Raw genomic sequence first — 13,617 nt, forward strand, 5'->3', positions numbered from 1 at the left:
GCCGAATTAATCTGCGCTCCTGGGTTCTCACAGCTCCATTAGGGGCTTAGCAGGGGAAGCAGTTAGCATTAACAAACTTAAGAAAATAGGATTTGCTGGGTTTGATCTGCCCTCGGCTCCTCGTATCCTCCCAACAGCAATGACAAAGACTGGGCACATTACGGGAAGACACAAAGTAGTGTCAGGGCTGATTTGGAAAATGTGTATCAGCATTCCCCAAGGGGAAAAACCTTGGGGGGGGGAGGGGGAAAGTTCTTCTATATTCAGGTGCAATAAGAGAAACCAAATCATTTATCCTCCTGCCACATTCCCCAACACTTCTGCACCCCCAGCTCTTACCTTGTGTTTCCACATGGCTTGGGCTATCAGCACATCCAGGGCAGTGTCCCATCCTTCTGCCTGCTTCACCTAGCCACTGCTTTGTGTTTTCTCTGGCAGGAGGTTGCAGCAGCTCTTGGAAACCAGCACGCATCAGGCACTTTGCGCAGGGTGCTTTGTCCTGTTGCTCTCCATCGAATCCATGTTGTCTTTCTTTCATCTTGAACTTTTACCTTTGCTGGTGTTCTTGATTTTTTTTGTTTTTTTTTTCCATGAAACGAACTGCCTGCGAGCCTTGCTGTGTTTTATTCATGGTGTTAGCTCCTGAGCAGGGCTGGGTATCAATCAGTGTCTGAAGCTGTTGCCTCTCCGGAAGCTGTTCCCTCCGGACTTTGGGCTCTCGCAGAGTAGCAGTGCCAATTGCAAAGGTAATTGAGCCCTGCGTTCAGGGATGACTGTCAGGTGTACAAAACAGAGCATTTGGGGATAATGACCTGCTACGTGCAGTACCCACGAGTAGCAGCATACCGAGCAGCGAGTTGAGGGAGGTTTCCACTCGGTTGTGTCACTTCTCATCTAAAGCAAACAGAGAGCACGCCGACTGCTTTTCTTGAGTTTTTCAGGCTCTCCTATATCCTTTGGGGACAGGAATGCCTTAGTGATGCCTTTCTGCTCAGGCTTTGCTCTTCATCAGATCAGAATGACATATATGTGGGTTTTAGTACTGCCCTCCATGCGAGAAAGCTGTGGTTGTGGCAGCGGGATGGCTCCGGTCCTGGGCACGAGTGGCCCTCAGGCCGCAGATGCCCCATACAGAAACACGTGTCCGCTCTGCTGACACTCCTCATCTTAAGGAAAATTTTACATCAGTTGTATGCTTGAAGTTTCTCTCCTTGTTAACAGTGAGAAATATTCCCTTTTTTTCATGGTTACTTTAACCCCTTTGGCTGACCCGTTTGCTTCGGGATTTTCAGAGCAGCGAATGTATTTGCTGTTCTGCCAGCCTCGGCCGTACAGTGAGCTTTCCTATGAACCAGGGATTAGGATGCCGATGGATTCTTTCCATCCTAGCACCTACTTTGTGCTGGAGGAGCAGCGCTGGGTGCAGGCTGACCAGGTGCTGTGGTGCTGGGCTCCAGCCACGGGTGCTCGTGGGCTCGGCGCTGCGGTGTCAGCGTTGCGTTTCCCGTCTCGCTTCTCACGAGGTCTGACCTGTTCCCGTTCATACCCCTTGTAGGTCCCAGCAGCTCAGCTGACCTCTGGCTTTTTGCTCTTGCTGTTGGCCTCTGGTCTCTCCTGGGGAATTTCCCCTCTCTGATGAGGTGCGTGGTGTCAGAGCGCTGCCCTCCGGCCATCAGCTTCTTCATCTTCAGGGCGCTGTTACTTAACAGCAAGCTGTTTGCTTGGAGAAGGGTCAGTGATGCCTTCCTAGCAGCCCGTAGGGTTGTTTCAAGTTCCTGATTGCACTCAAGCCTCCTATTAGAGTCTTCATCCTCCTCCTCTGCCAAATTCCTGCTTTCCCAAGTGAACTTCTGTAGCTCACAGTGAAGAAGAGGCCGTTTGGACGGGCAGGACCCAACTCTTCCCTGGTGGAAAAGCCGGTGAGGCGTTGCCTGTCTTCAAAGCACAACGCTTTTCTGCAGCCACAAAACCCTATCGAGGCAGGTAAAGCCCAGCTTGTGAAGGACCTGTTATGTTATTAAGCGAGAAGTTCCTTCACACGATGAATCCAATTGTCTGTTGTTGTTTCAGAGCACCAGCAGGGCTGGAAAAAGTGCTGGGAGCTCAGCAAGAGCCGGGAGCGCTTTATAGAGTCTGGGAGACAGGCTCTGAGTAACATGAAGCGGCCAAGCAGTGAAATTTGGCACGCATCTTGTTGGTGTCACAGTTTTTTATGTGGCATTTCCTAGGCATGTTTTGCTTTTATTTTAAAATTGATGTATGTGTAGAAAATACTTTAACTTCATTGACAGTTCCCTAGTGGTCTAGAGCATGCGGTGCTGTGTCAGAACTCGTTAGTTTCTGAAGAAGATATTTTTAACCCACCAATGTAAACCCTTTTGCAATTGTATAATCTTTATTTTAGTCGTGTGGTTTCCTAATCATGCATCTAAAGAATGAGCTCATCCAGTTTATAAATTACAAAGAACGTGAATGGAAGTGTTCAGTTCTCTTTTCTATATAAATCTGGTTTTATTTCTCCGCCTATTGCGTGCTGTGTTCTAAACCTCCAGTGCCGGCAAAGTGTGAGCATTTAAAAATAAACTCATTAGAAGTTTATATTAGTGCCAAGTGCTGAAAGTTGTCTCCTGCCCCATCTTCCCAGAAGGGCTCTTCAGCTTCGAGTTGCAGCTGCGAAATAAAAGCCAAGGGTACAATGCCAGCTTGCCTTCGGCTGACAGCATCCGTGTGTCTTTGCAGAGGATCCAGTAAAAGCTGCTTGCTGGTATTTCTGTGCTACCTGCAGCAGAGGTTTGGGGGGCTATGAGACAACAAAGCAGCACCTGTGTGTGCTAGGGAATGTGAATTGGTGTCTGCTCCTGGGAGGGGGAGACCCTGGAGTCCTCGCTGGGTCCCAGGGGAGATACTTGGAGAGCAAGATCTGCTGCAGCCTGAGGAATAATTTAGTAATAACTCGTTGTGCCTTTGGGTCCCAGGCTGGTCAAGTAGGTCCGTTAGTTTAAGGGGAGAAGCAAGAGAAATGCTATCTCCCATCTTACTATCTGCTAGGGATTCGCTGGCTGTAGATGTGTTTTATGTGCTTGTGTTTGCCTGGGTGGACTGCAGGCAGCAGCAGGGATTCAGGCCAGAAGTAAAGCCCCATATGAGTTTCAGCTCCTTTTCCTAGGTTTGACTGAGTTTCAGGTTGACATTTTCCTTTAGCCCCATGCATGGATCTTGGAGCCTGTTAATAGATGCAGCTCGCTGGCTAATGCCTTGTGACAGAAGGGACATGAGAGAGATGTGGAGCTTGGTGGTGCAGAGTGAGAAAAACCCGAGGTGATGTGTTGTACTGCAGCAAGTAAGAGAGAACCTGCCTGTACGAGAGACCTCGAGACTCGAAAGCAAAGCAGGGGCGGAGAGGAATTGCTGTAAGTCACCCTGTGCTGTGCTGTCCATGAACACCCAGGTGTTCTTCTGCCCCGTGAAAGGGGAGAAATTAGCTTAAGCTGACAAGGAGTTTGTAATCTCAGCTCTGTTGTCTCATGCACAGGAGCTCTGGGAGGTGTGGTGGCTTGTTGTAGAGCATGCTAGGTGCAGCATGATCATTGCTGATCCCTTCCTGTGCCCACTGTGCATTGCAGGGCGAGGGTTGGGATGTCTCCAGTGGACGACTGGGGTAGGAAGAGGGAGGAAGAGCAGCTGACAGAGATGTCCCCTCTAGAGCACACTTTCCCCAAGGAGCAGGCTCATGGGGCAGCTGGTTTTGCCTTTATGTTTGTGCTCAGGTGCTGAGACTGGCCAAATTTTCGCTGCCTGCAAAGCCAGAAGGGAAGAACCACACCAACCCAACGTGACAGGTCATTAGTTGAGCTGGCAGCAAGCTTCCCTGCCTTGCCTTTATCCACTGGAGGACTTCTGAGGTCTCCTTTGCTACCCCATCCTGTCCTTCCTCCTTTGCTTCTAGAGAAAGGGGCAACCAAGGAGAAGTGCAACCTCTACCCAGGGTCTTTCTGCAGCAATTTTGATCTGCGGTGCAAATCGAAAAGCGACCCAGAGGGAGAAGTGCTCAAGAGCAGCTTCTTTAAGTGAAAACACAGCTGTGAGGTTTGCAGGCTGTGCTTCTGTAAGGGCTCATCCAGTCAGCACAGCCAGCACCGCTGCAGCCCTTCCAGCACGCAGGAATTGGGAAATCCATTGTGAACAAGATTGAGTTTGATGGCCTGTGTGCAGGCAGATGGATGTATTTTTAAGGGACGAGGTGCCAGAAAGCTCTGTGATTACGTTACTGGAGCACGGCTCGTTTTTTGTGGTTTGAAAAGTGAGTGTCAGGACTTCAGGGTTATTTTTTTTTTTCTTCGGGTCAAAACCAAAGTTTGGGAGGGGCATAAAAACCTGCTCGATGACTAAGTTTATTCTTAAAAAGCTTTCTAGAGCTTGCTGGAGAGGGGAGCCTTTATTCTGAGAGGGAGCCCATACCAGTCTTTTCAGACCTCCGTGCAGATGGGGTTATAACTGTATGAGTGCCAAGGGCAGGTGAGACCCCCTGCCTCTCAGGAGAATGTTTTCAGTATAATCTTTAGATCCAGTCCCCTGGGTTTTGTTGTGCAGGCTCGTGTTCTGCTTCACCTCCTTGCCCTGGGTGCTCTCTTTCTGCTTGAATACCACTCCGTTGGAGGAATTACCTCGAACAGTAGAACCAAGGCTGGCAGCAGCACGATGCCCTCGTGTTGACCCGAACCCGGGACGTTTGAAACCGTTGACCTGGTTATTCGGCTGAACTGATAATACCTCTGAAACCCTGCATGTGCAGAGAAAACTTTCAGTCTAATGACGGAGGTTTGGTGCTCAGAGCCAAGGGGGGGATCCGAGCCAAACCATTTACTCAAGGGGCATGCAGAATTTGCCCAGCCGAGTCAATATAGGTACTGGCAGCGTTTCAGCAGCCAGAAGGCTGCTCCTCGCGCTCTCTCCTTGTTGGAGCTACCAGGCTTTATCGCATGACTGGGCCCCTAATTGCTGCAGGTCTGAAACTTTCTTTAAAACGAGGATGGCTGCTGGCTGCACCAAAGCCCAGGCAAGCCTGGAGGTCCAAGGCAGAGTAGAGAGCACCGTTCCCCCTTTCTGGCCTCTGTGGTAATGGAGAATCCCCAAAATACAGCCAGCTTCCCTTACAACCCCACCAAGACCTGGCTGCTCAGTGGGGCACCGGGTCCCTGCAGGGACCAGGAAGCCCAGAGCTGTCCGTGCAGCGTGGGGCAGCTGCCTGGAGCCTTTCTGCTTTCCCTGATGTCTTCTGGCTATGTGGGAGGGAGCGTGTGGAAACCCTCAGCACATCGGTGCCTGATGGATGGAGGAGCAAGGGCTGTCCCACCGCCAGCCAGCTGCATCCCCTGCTGGATTTTGGGATGTAGCAAGTGGGAGGATGTTGCCAACGTAGACTGGAGCCATTGCCCTCTGTGCCCAGCACCACCAGGGGTAGGAGGTGACTTTCCTCAAGGAGGTGGCACCACCCTCACCTCGAGCCTGCACCAAATGTTGCAGGGATCGGCCACATTGCTGTAAATACTTTCTTTTGCTCCGTCCACCAGTGGCCAGGCTGTGTGCCCGCTCCTGTTTGGTTCCATGGGTGCAATGCTCTCCTTCACTGAGGGAACTACATCCAGCCCATCAAACTGCCTGCCCCTGTGAATTTCGGCGCCCTGCTCCTCTTCAATTTGGGTGTATTGCAATTGCGCCTGGTAGCGAGCGAGCCTATCCATCACCGTATCCTCGCAGATCCCAATTACTCCTTCTGACAGCTCTTATTCGCGCACCTCCCTACGCCTCTGACATCTCAATTATTGATGGGGCTCGCCTGGGAGGCAGCGGCTCTGTTCGCAGCGTGGCTCCGTTCCAGCTCCCCTTCCCATCGAGTCCTCGCACACACCACGCCGGGCGTCTCTTTATGTGCAGAGCTATCGGAGTGGAAAGGGATCTTTATTAGCGTGCGAGAGCTTCGGGGCGACGCTACTGAAGGGGGCAGTGCAAGCCCAGTCGCACACAGCGCTGGGAGATTTCCTCTCCCCCTCCTCTCCCAGCGAAGCCCAGCAGTGTCCTGGAAAATGAAATGATCTCCTGCGTTTAATGCTGACCAGCCTTCCTCGTGACGGGGTCACTCTGCACTTGTTTCTGCAGGAAAACTGAGTTCCCTCATTGTCCCTGCAGGCACCAAATCCTATGTTTTGAACAACAGTGGCCTTTCCTTTGTCCTGGTATTTATTCGCTGGCTTCACGGCAAGTCTTTGCATTCTGACACACACGAGAAAAAGAGCTTCAAAGCAGCCTGCAGTGCTGGAGCAATGCTGTCAAGTTGGTTAAGAGTTAGAGCTGTGCCAGAGGGAGTATTGCAAAAGCTTGTTTGGTTTGTAGGTCTCTGCCTGTCTGGGGGGCTCGGGATGTCTCGTGACATTGCTGCAGTGGAAGTCAGATCGGAGGAAGGATAAAGTGGTCGATCGGCTCCTGACATCTCTCCAATCCCCAGCCTTGCCCTGCAACCTTCCTTGGTTCAGAAGGAAGCAGAGGTTTGGTGATGTGCTTGGGGAACAAAGGCAGGAGGAAAGGGCGGCTGCTGGAGGAGATGGGGCCAGAAAGGAGCAGCAGCGCTGGGCGTGCAGAGAGCTGGGAGGGGGCTGGCAGGAAAAGATGCCTGAGTTTTGCTCTCGGGGATCTCTTCCAAAGCACCGAGATACTGGGACCATGAGCACCCTTGTAGCTGAACATGACAGCACAGACGTGGCCACATGGCCCAGGATGGTCCAAGCAGGGCTCCAACAGCAGAGGGGACCCAACAGCACCGTGCTGGGTGGGTGTGGACAGCTTTAAGCTTAGGAAGCAGTCTCTGCATCCCAGCTTGCCTCCTGGCAGTGCTCAGCTGGTCCTTTCCTACCTGCCTCGACTGCTCTTTTTTATTTTTCTGCTGCTCTTGTCGCTGCAGGTGACAGCAGCATCCACCTGCCTGGCAGCAGTGCCCCGGGCGGGCACATTTGGTCCCCGTTACGCAGCCCTCAGCCCTTCCTGGCACGGGTGGGTAAGCAGAGAAGACGGAGCCTGCCAAGCAGGGTGTGTTGTGTTTGTCTCGAATGCCATAGCCAGAGAGAGAAGGGTTAAAATAACAGAAAGCTGAAAACGCATTATCTTAGGGAACTGTGATCTTTTCTTTCTGGCTAGGCAGGATCCACGGGACCCTGTCCCCTCCAGATAGCGAGAAGGTCACCCTCCCATACCTGGTTCCCCCGGAGCTTTCCCATTCAGGCTGTCCAAACAAGGCTGTTTTCCTTCCCAGCCCTTTTCCTTCCTTCCCATCCCCTGCACTTGCCTCCTCACACAGAGCGGCCTCCGGCCCCGAGTGCTGCAGGGGGCACGGGGCCCAGGTGGGCTGTAACCAACGGCGTGTGGCTAGCGCAAGCCCAAAGGCCACTAAGCTGAGAGAGCTGTAAAGGAAAGTCTCAGGCAGTCCTCGGTCTGTCCCAGTCAGATTTATTGATAAAAGTAGCCAAAGTGTCCTGATTTTGGGGTTTCTTTTGTTTTTTTCTCTGTGGTGATGCCCTTCCCTCAGAGCACCGGGGCGTGTGGAGCCGTGGCTGTGATAACTGCTGTCCCTTTTGGCTCAGACCTTCCTTCTGGTGTTCTGGCAGGAAAACTTTGGAAAACCTGGCCCAGGAAAATGGCCCTGGGGAGTTCCCAGTCCTTCCTTCAGTTCCCTGACCCAGGGGGACTCAGGTTGTAGCCAAGTGACCTCTGCCTCTGTCAAAGCAAGGTGATCGCTCGCCTCTCTGGGGGAAGTTGCTTGTTTCTTACTGACCTCCTGCTCCTGTGGGGCATCTGTTGTGCACCGTCGGAGCATCTGGAGAGGCTGGAGCTGCTGCCTGGCTGCAGAGATGTCAAGTAAGACGAAACGTCCCCAGCTGGCCCTGCTAGTCCTGCCTCAAGCACCCCTCTCAGAAGTGGGACTGAGCAATACGCCAAGCTGCAGAAGGGCAGAGCCTACAGAAAGCCATAGATTGTGATACTTCTGTCCTGGACACACGCAAAGTGCAGACACGTCTTACGTGCTGCTGCAGGGGCGTGTTTTTTGGGATGGTTTACAGGGTTAAGGGCATGGAAGTCCCAGGAGATCAGCTGGGTTTGGCCTCAGCCTTTGTACTTGGATATTAAGGCAGTGACCAAGATGGTGAAGTTTTCCGTGATTTCATGGTATGCAGTTTTATTTGGGTCAACGAGAGCGCAGCGTATGACTTTGCTACCCTGTAGGGAAGGGAAAATTGGTGCACCATCTAATGATTCAGCACATGGGGTTTCTTAACAGCCTACGGGAGAAAGATGCTTTAATTCTGTGTTCATTCCTGAATAGGCTGTTAATTTGAGTTAGCAATTTCCTTGGACCCCAGAGGAGAGAGTCTGCGATCAAAAGGAGCGGCTCAATGCCGCTCCCTCCTCCATCCCCTGTTTAGGAAGGCCAGGCTCATGCTAACAAACCTCTTTTGACTTTTGGCCTTTGCTGTGGTCTTCCCAGACCTGCACAAGTCCTGAAATGATCCAGCACGATCCAGCAGGGGTTACAGCCCTGCCGTTAATAGTCTGTCCCCCCAAAAAGCTCCAGCACTCAGTGCGTAAAAACTGCAGCAACCCCCTCCGAAGGATGCTGCCCCTCTTCCCCCACCTGCTCGCTCCCCCTGAGGGTCTGTAACCCTTCTGTAGAGGGCAGGGGCTGCACCTTGGGGCTGCAGGAGCAGCCTCCCCTCCTCTCCCCTGGGGCCCAGCAGCATTCCCCTGGGGAAAGAGGCTCTGCTCCGCTGTGCCCCCTCGTGCAGATCAGCCCCGAGCTGTTTTCCGGGCAGTCCAGCGTGTAAAAACCTGAAGAAAAAGCCTCCCTGCAGAGCTGCCCTGTGGAGAGAGGATTCATTTTTCCCCCTTAAATAAAAGGAGCCGAGGCCGAGCTTGAAATCCGAAAGCCCTTGCCGAACGCCTCCTTGGAGTCGCTTCCAGGTCCCATCACAGCCTCCTGCCGGACGCGGGGCCAAGCTGCAAACCCTTCTAACAGCTCTTTAATAACTCCGCGCAGGAGGAAAAATCTGTCACCTTTCCCTCTGTGGTTTCTCCTCTGTTCTAATGCGCTGGGGGAGCGGGATGGAGCCGGGAAGGTTTTCAGAGAAAGGCTCGTGGGAACTGCAGCTGCCGATGGCGAGCGCTCGCTTCTCTGGTGTCTGAGGGCAACCGCAGCCGCTTTGGTGAGGGGCGGTGTGTGTGGGTGGGTTTGGAGGGGCGAGCCGCTATGACCCATGCATTTCAGAAGAACCACAAACACTTTAGAGTAACAAAGGGTGGAAAAAGCGAGAGGTTTCTGCAACGCATGTGACTTCGCCCTGAGGTTTGGAACCCCGCGCTATGTTCCAGGCCGCGGTGTTTGCGTGTCAGTCTCGGCGAGTGAGCTCTCTCCCACAAGCCTCGCTCGCAGTTGCTGTGATGACTGAGAACACAGCCTAAAACCTTGCTTTTTTTTTTTTTTTTTTTTTTTTTTTTCTCTCTCTCTCTCTCTCTCTCCTCGCTCCCCTCACCCTCTCTCTCTGCAGCTGAAGCTCTCGTTTACCTTGGACCAGGAGAGCGGGATGCCTCAAGGCTGTTATATCTATCAGTACCGGGACAGCAACAAGTAAGTCCCACGGCAGATTGCACGCAGCAGATAGGGGAAGGTGCACCGAAAGGAATCTGCCCCGTGTTCTGGCACAGGGAGCACAGCTGCTTGTACCACTTAAAAGTAGATTAAAGCAGGCTTCGGGCTTGACCTGAAGCTGGGAACAGCTCCTGTAAAACCAGCACCTATAAAACGCACAAGGCTCTGCAGCCCCTCCGTCCTGCAGCGTCTGAAAAAGCTGGTCACTCCTTTTATTTGCTTAAAAGGCCAACACTTGGGTATGGAGGGCTCTGGCACTCAGCCAGCCTCTGCCCCGGGGGTGTTTGCAACTGAAATCCACCCTTGTTTTGTGCAGGGGTGTCACTGGGGGAGTGGGCTGGGGGTCAGCATCCACACCTGGGCAGCCCTCGCCTCTGCCCAGAGAGATGCAGCAGCCTGTCCTCTCTGTTCAAGCTCATCTGTGGGTTTGCCTTTTGTTTGTGGGCACTATAGCCCAAGTGCAGCCATCCCCTCTACTTTTATAAGATACTTTATGAAGATACTCAAGCATTGGATGTGTTTGGAGCTGAGTCCTCCTTTTCGAGGTATTCTGCCTATTTTTGCTAGCCGCCATAGCGAATTGGCACCCACGACGTTTTTATTTCAAATCACATTCTCATTATCAAATCGATGGCAGCAGCACAGTTCAGGACATTTCTGTGTTCGTGCTGGGTTTCTCTGTATGAATACCAGCATAAATCCATACCCGGTTACCTCCACCTATGCAGTTGTGCGGCTTGCCAGTTATTGCAGGCTAGCCCAAACCAGGTTGGTATATGAATTTGTCAATGAGTGCAATGCCCTGTAATTAGATCTGCTCTGAAACGCTGAGAAGAACAGCCCCGACAAGGAAGAAATAAATCTGCATGCGGCACCTAGCTCTTCCTAAGCTGAGAAATGTGTGTTTAAAAAAGAAAGGGGATCTTTTCCTGGGAGAAGAGCACAGAGCCCTTCCTTACCACCTGTGAGCTGGCAATTAACCCACGGTATCCGGTCCCCATCCTGACCGTTTTGGCCCCACAGGCACGAAGGAAAAGAGCTGCTATCTCCAGCACCACGAAGCCAGCAGGGAGACGTGCAGTTAAGTGCAAAAGCATAAAACCAACACGAGAAGAGCATTCGATTTCGAGTGTTTAAAAGGCAATGGCACACAATGGGCAGCGAGGAAAAGAAACCCCCCGGACCTGTTGGGTTTTGTTAAGGATATTTATAAATCCCACGTTTCTAATTGTGCGGGGTATATCTCAAAAATCAGCAGCCGTGTTTTCTGCCACAGACCCTCCTCTCCCCAGGCTTGTGCGCGCGTTTTGTGCCATTGTTTGAGGAAACCCCTGGGCTGGGAGTGGAGCTGTTTTGTTTAAACGCTAAGGCCAATAGCAATTCAGTTGGAGACGTTGATTTTAGCCCTGAGTGGTCCAGCATGAGACAAAGTAGCTGCAGCGTGTTGGCAGCTGTCGATGTAGAGATGTATGGCTGTGACCTGCATTTCTGGCAAGCGGGGGAGCCAAGGCACCAGAGCGATGCCAGCCGGGATCGTGCGTTTGCAAAGCACGGTGCAGGCAGGACGAGTGCAATTGCCAGCAAACCCAGACCTTGTGCGTGTCTGACAAATCCAAATCATCGTTACACCTCCCTGCAAGGTCCTGTGCGTTGTGTTTTATAGCTGGCTCAACAAACCGGGGGCCTGGGGAGCAGGATATCCATTGCCAGGGGGAACCTTGCTGAATCTGAGCCCAGGCTTATCCCCTGTGCCCTGTGCTTGCAGCCCTGGGGCTCGGAGGCTGCTCGTCCGACAGACTGAAGCGTGAAGGTCTGTGCTACAGCTGACGTATTCTTGCAGGTAAAACGCCCTTGAGCCAAACGTGTGCTCGGCTCCAGTTGTACCCTCGGTGATTTTGGAGGAGTTCACGTGCGCTGCACCTTTATGGCCAGCAGAGCACTGCATTTAGGAACCTGATAGCGTAACAAAGCATCGACTCGGTGCTGCTTTCCTGTCTCCCAGCCCAGCAGAGACCGTGCTTCTCCAGCACCGGGACTTTTACAGGGCTAATTTGCTATCCGCAGAGCAGCGTGGCAGTTGTCATGATACTTTTTCCTTAGCGATTTCCCAGGGTAAATTGTAGGGTTTGCGTTCTCACCAGCCTAGTGAGGACTGAACAGCGCTGATCAGGACCCGAGGGGATAAGAGCTCTTCCACAATCTTTAAAAGATGCCCCTGGAAGTTAAAGCACCACATTTGTGCCTGCTCCATGTCTTGGAGCTGCGTCCAGCCCAGAGAAGACTCGCTTGGTGACGTGCTGTGCATCCCTGCATGGCGAGGCTCTGTGCCACCACGGTCACCAGAGGAGTGTCCCTTCCCCTCCAGGTGGCAAATGCTGTTCCAAGCTGCAGCTAGACGGGGCCACCGGAGAACAGCGAATGCTGGCCTCTGCTCCCCGAACAAAGGGCCAGAGGTTGCTGAAAGCGTAATTACGAGAGCAATTAAAATTTCTATCGCTTAGGCTAGCAGTGCAAGTGCCATTCAGGCTCTTACAAGGGCAATCAATTGGAGTTTGTTCTCTTTGAAATGAAACCCTATCAAGGAATTTGTGCCTGCTCCCGGCAGCTTTTCAACCCCCGCCTACCTGTAGCGCTACGGCACTGGGGAGACTGGTGTCAGTGGAGCCTTCACCTGCTCTGCTCCCCTGTCCCCTGCTGGGATATATTGGGACGTGATGGCAATAAATAGTCCCGGCGGAGGTGAAGGTGCAGTGCTTGGTCCTGTTTGAGGAGAGAGGTCGTCGCTGCCCACCCTGCAGGCACGGGGAGAGCAGGGGACATCTTTTCTCCCTGTGCTTCCTGCTCAGACCCAGCCACTTCCCTCTCCTTGGCTGCCAGCCCTTTCAGCCTGCCTGGCCCCGGAGGAAATTACTTGACCTCACGCAGATGAAAGCTGTCTCCGTTCGGGTTTTAAGCCACGTTACTTAAATTCTCCTTAACGGGGATCAATCAGGATAATCTACAGAGGACAGGGCTGCCGTACCTGGCTGCTTTGGGCAGGCTGCGACACGGGGGACAGCCTGGTGACATGTGCACGGTGACACGCTGAACAGGAGCATGCTGTCAGCTGTCACGTTGCCCCAGAACAGTCACAGGCAGGGAAGGCCAGCCCGGCCAGCCTTCCCGCAGCGTGACTGCAGCACGGATTTGGTGTTTGGGCTGGGGCTGGCTCTGCTGCCTCTCCCTCCTGCTGGATCCAGCAGCAGAACCCACCCAGGCAGTAAAAGGTCATCAAGGCCATTTGCATCCACTTTGGCTCAGGAATCCTGTCTTACGACACACAAACTCACTGATCCCTGCTTTAGGATTGTGATGCCAGCTGTGCTGAAGCAGTGCCTGGCACCTGAGCGTGGCCGATCCTGCTCTTGTAGGTTGCCAGGCAGTGGGAAGGATGAGATCAAGAAAGGTTACGGGTAATTGTGGAAGATTTCTTCCATCCCAAGTACAAAAACCAACTCATGAACACGCAAAAACAACTTGAGAACCCCCTAGAAGTCTTCTGCCTGTATCTAATAAATAGAAAAGTTCATCTCTTTTGCATTCACCATCACTATCCAGATGCTTCTCTGGATCCCATCTCACCTCTGCTCACCTACCCACAGCAAGCCTGACTCTTCACGTGCCTTTATCTACCCCTCAAGACTCTCTGATCGCTGCCACCTTCCTCAGATGATGCGGTGCTCATGGCCCCTGCCATCCCAGACACAGCAAGGAGCTGCAAATCCCTGTCAAGATTCATCCCGTTACGTGGGCCATATTTGCACAACATTGTAATGCTTCCTCGTCCCCCGCTGGTTCTCCTCTAGCATGGTTTTCGTGCTCCCTGAGCCTCCAGGTATTGTTTTCTTCCTCAGGTCTCTTCCCATGGCAGGAGTGCCGTTGTTGCC

General features: G+C 52.7%; 1 protein-coding gene across 2 annotated transcripts in view; it reads left to right on the forward strand.

Annotated features, from left to right (window-relative positions):
* Positions 1-13,617, forward strand: part of DIS3L2 (DIS3 like 3'-5' exoribonuclease 2) — a 188,458-nt gene that overhangs the window by 143,004 nt on the left and 31,837 nt on the right. For both annotated transcript variants that reach the window (XM_082766823.1, XM_082766824.1), the window contains one exon: positions 9,591-9,670. In XM_082766823.1, coding sequence (XP_082622949.1) covers positions 9,591-9,670 — 80 coding nt within the window. The remainder of the gene's footprint in view (positions 1-9,590; positions 9,671-13,617) is intronic.

The sequence above is a fragment of the Aythya marila genome, assembly GCF_965140915.1.
Source record: "Aythya marila genome assembly, chromosome: 9".
Lineage (NCBI taxonomy): Eukaryota > Metazoa > Chordata > Aves > Anseriformes > Anatidae > Aythya > Aythya marila.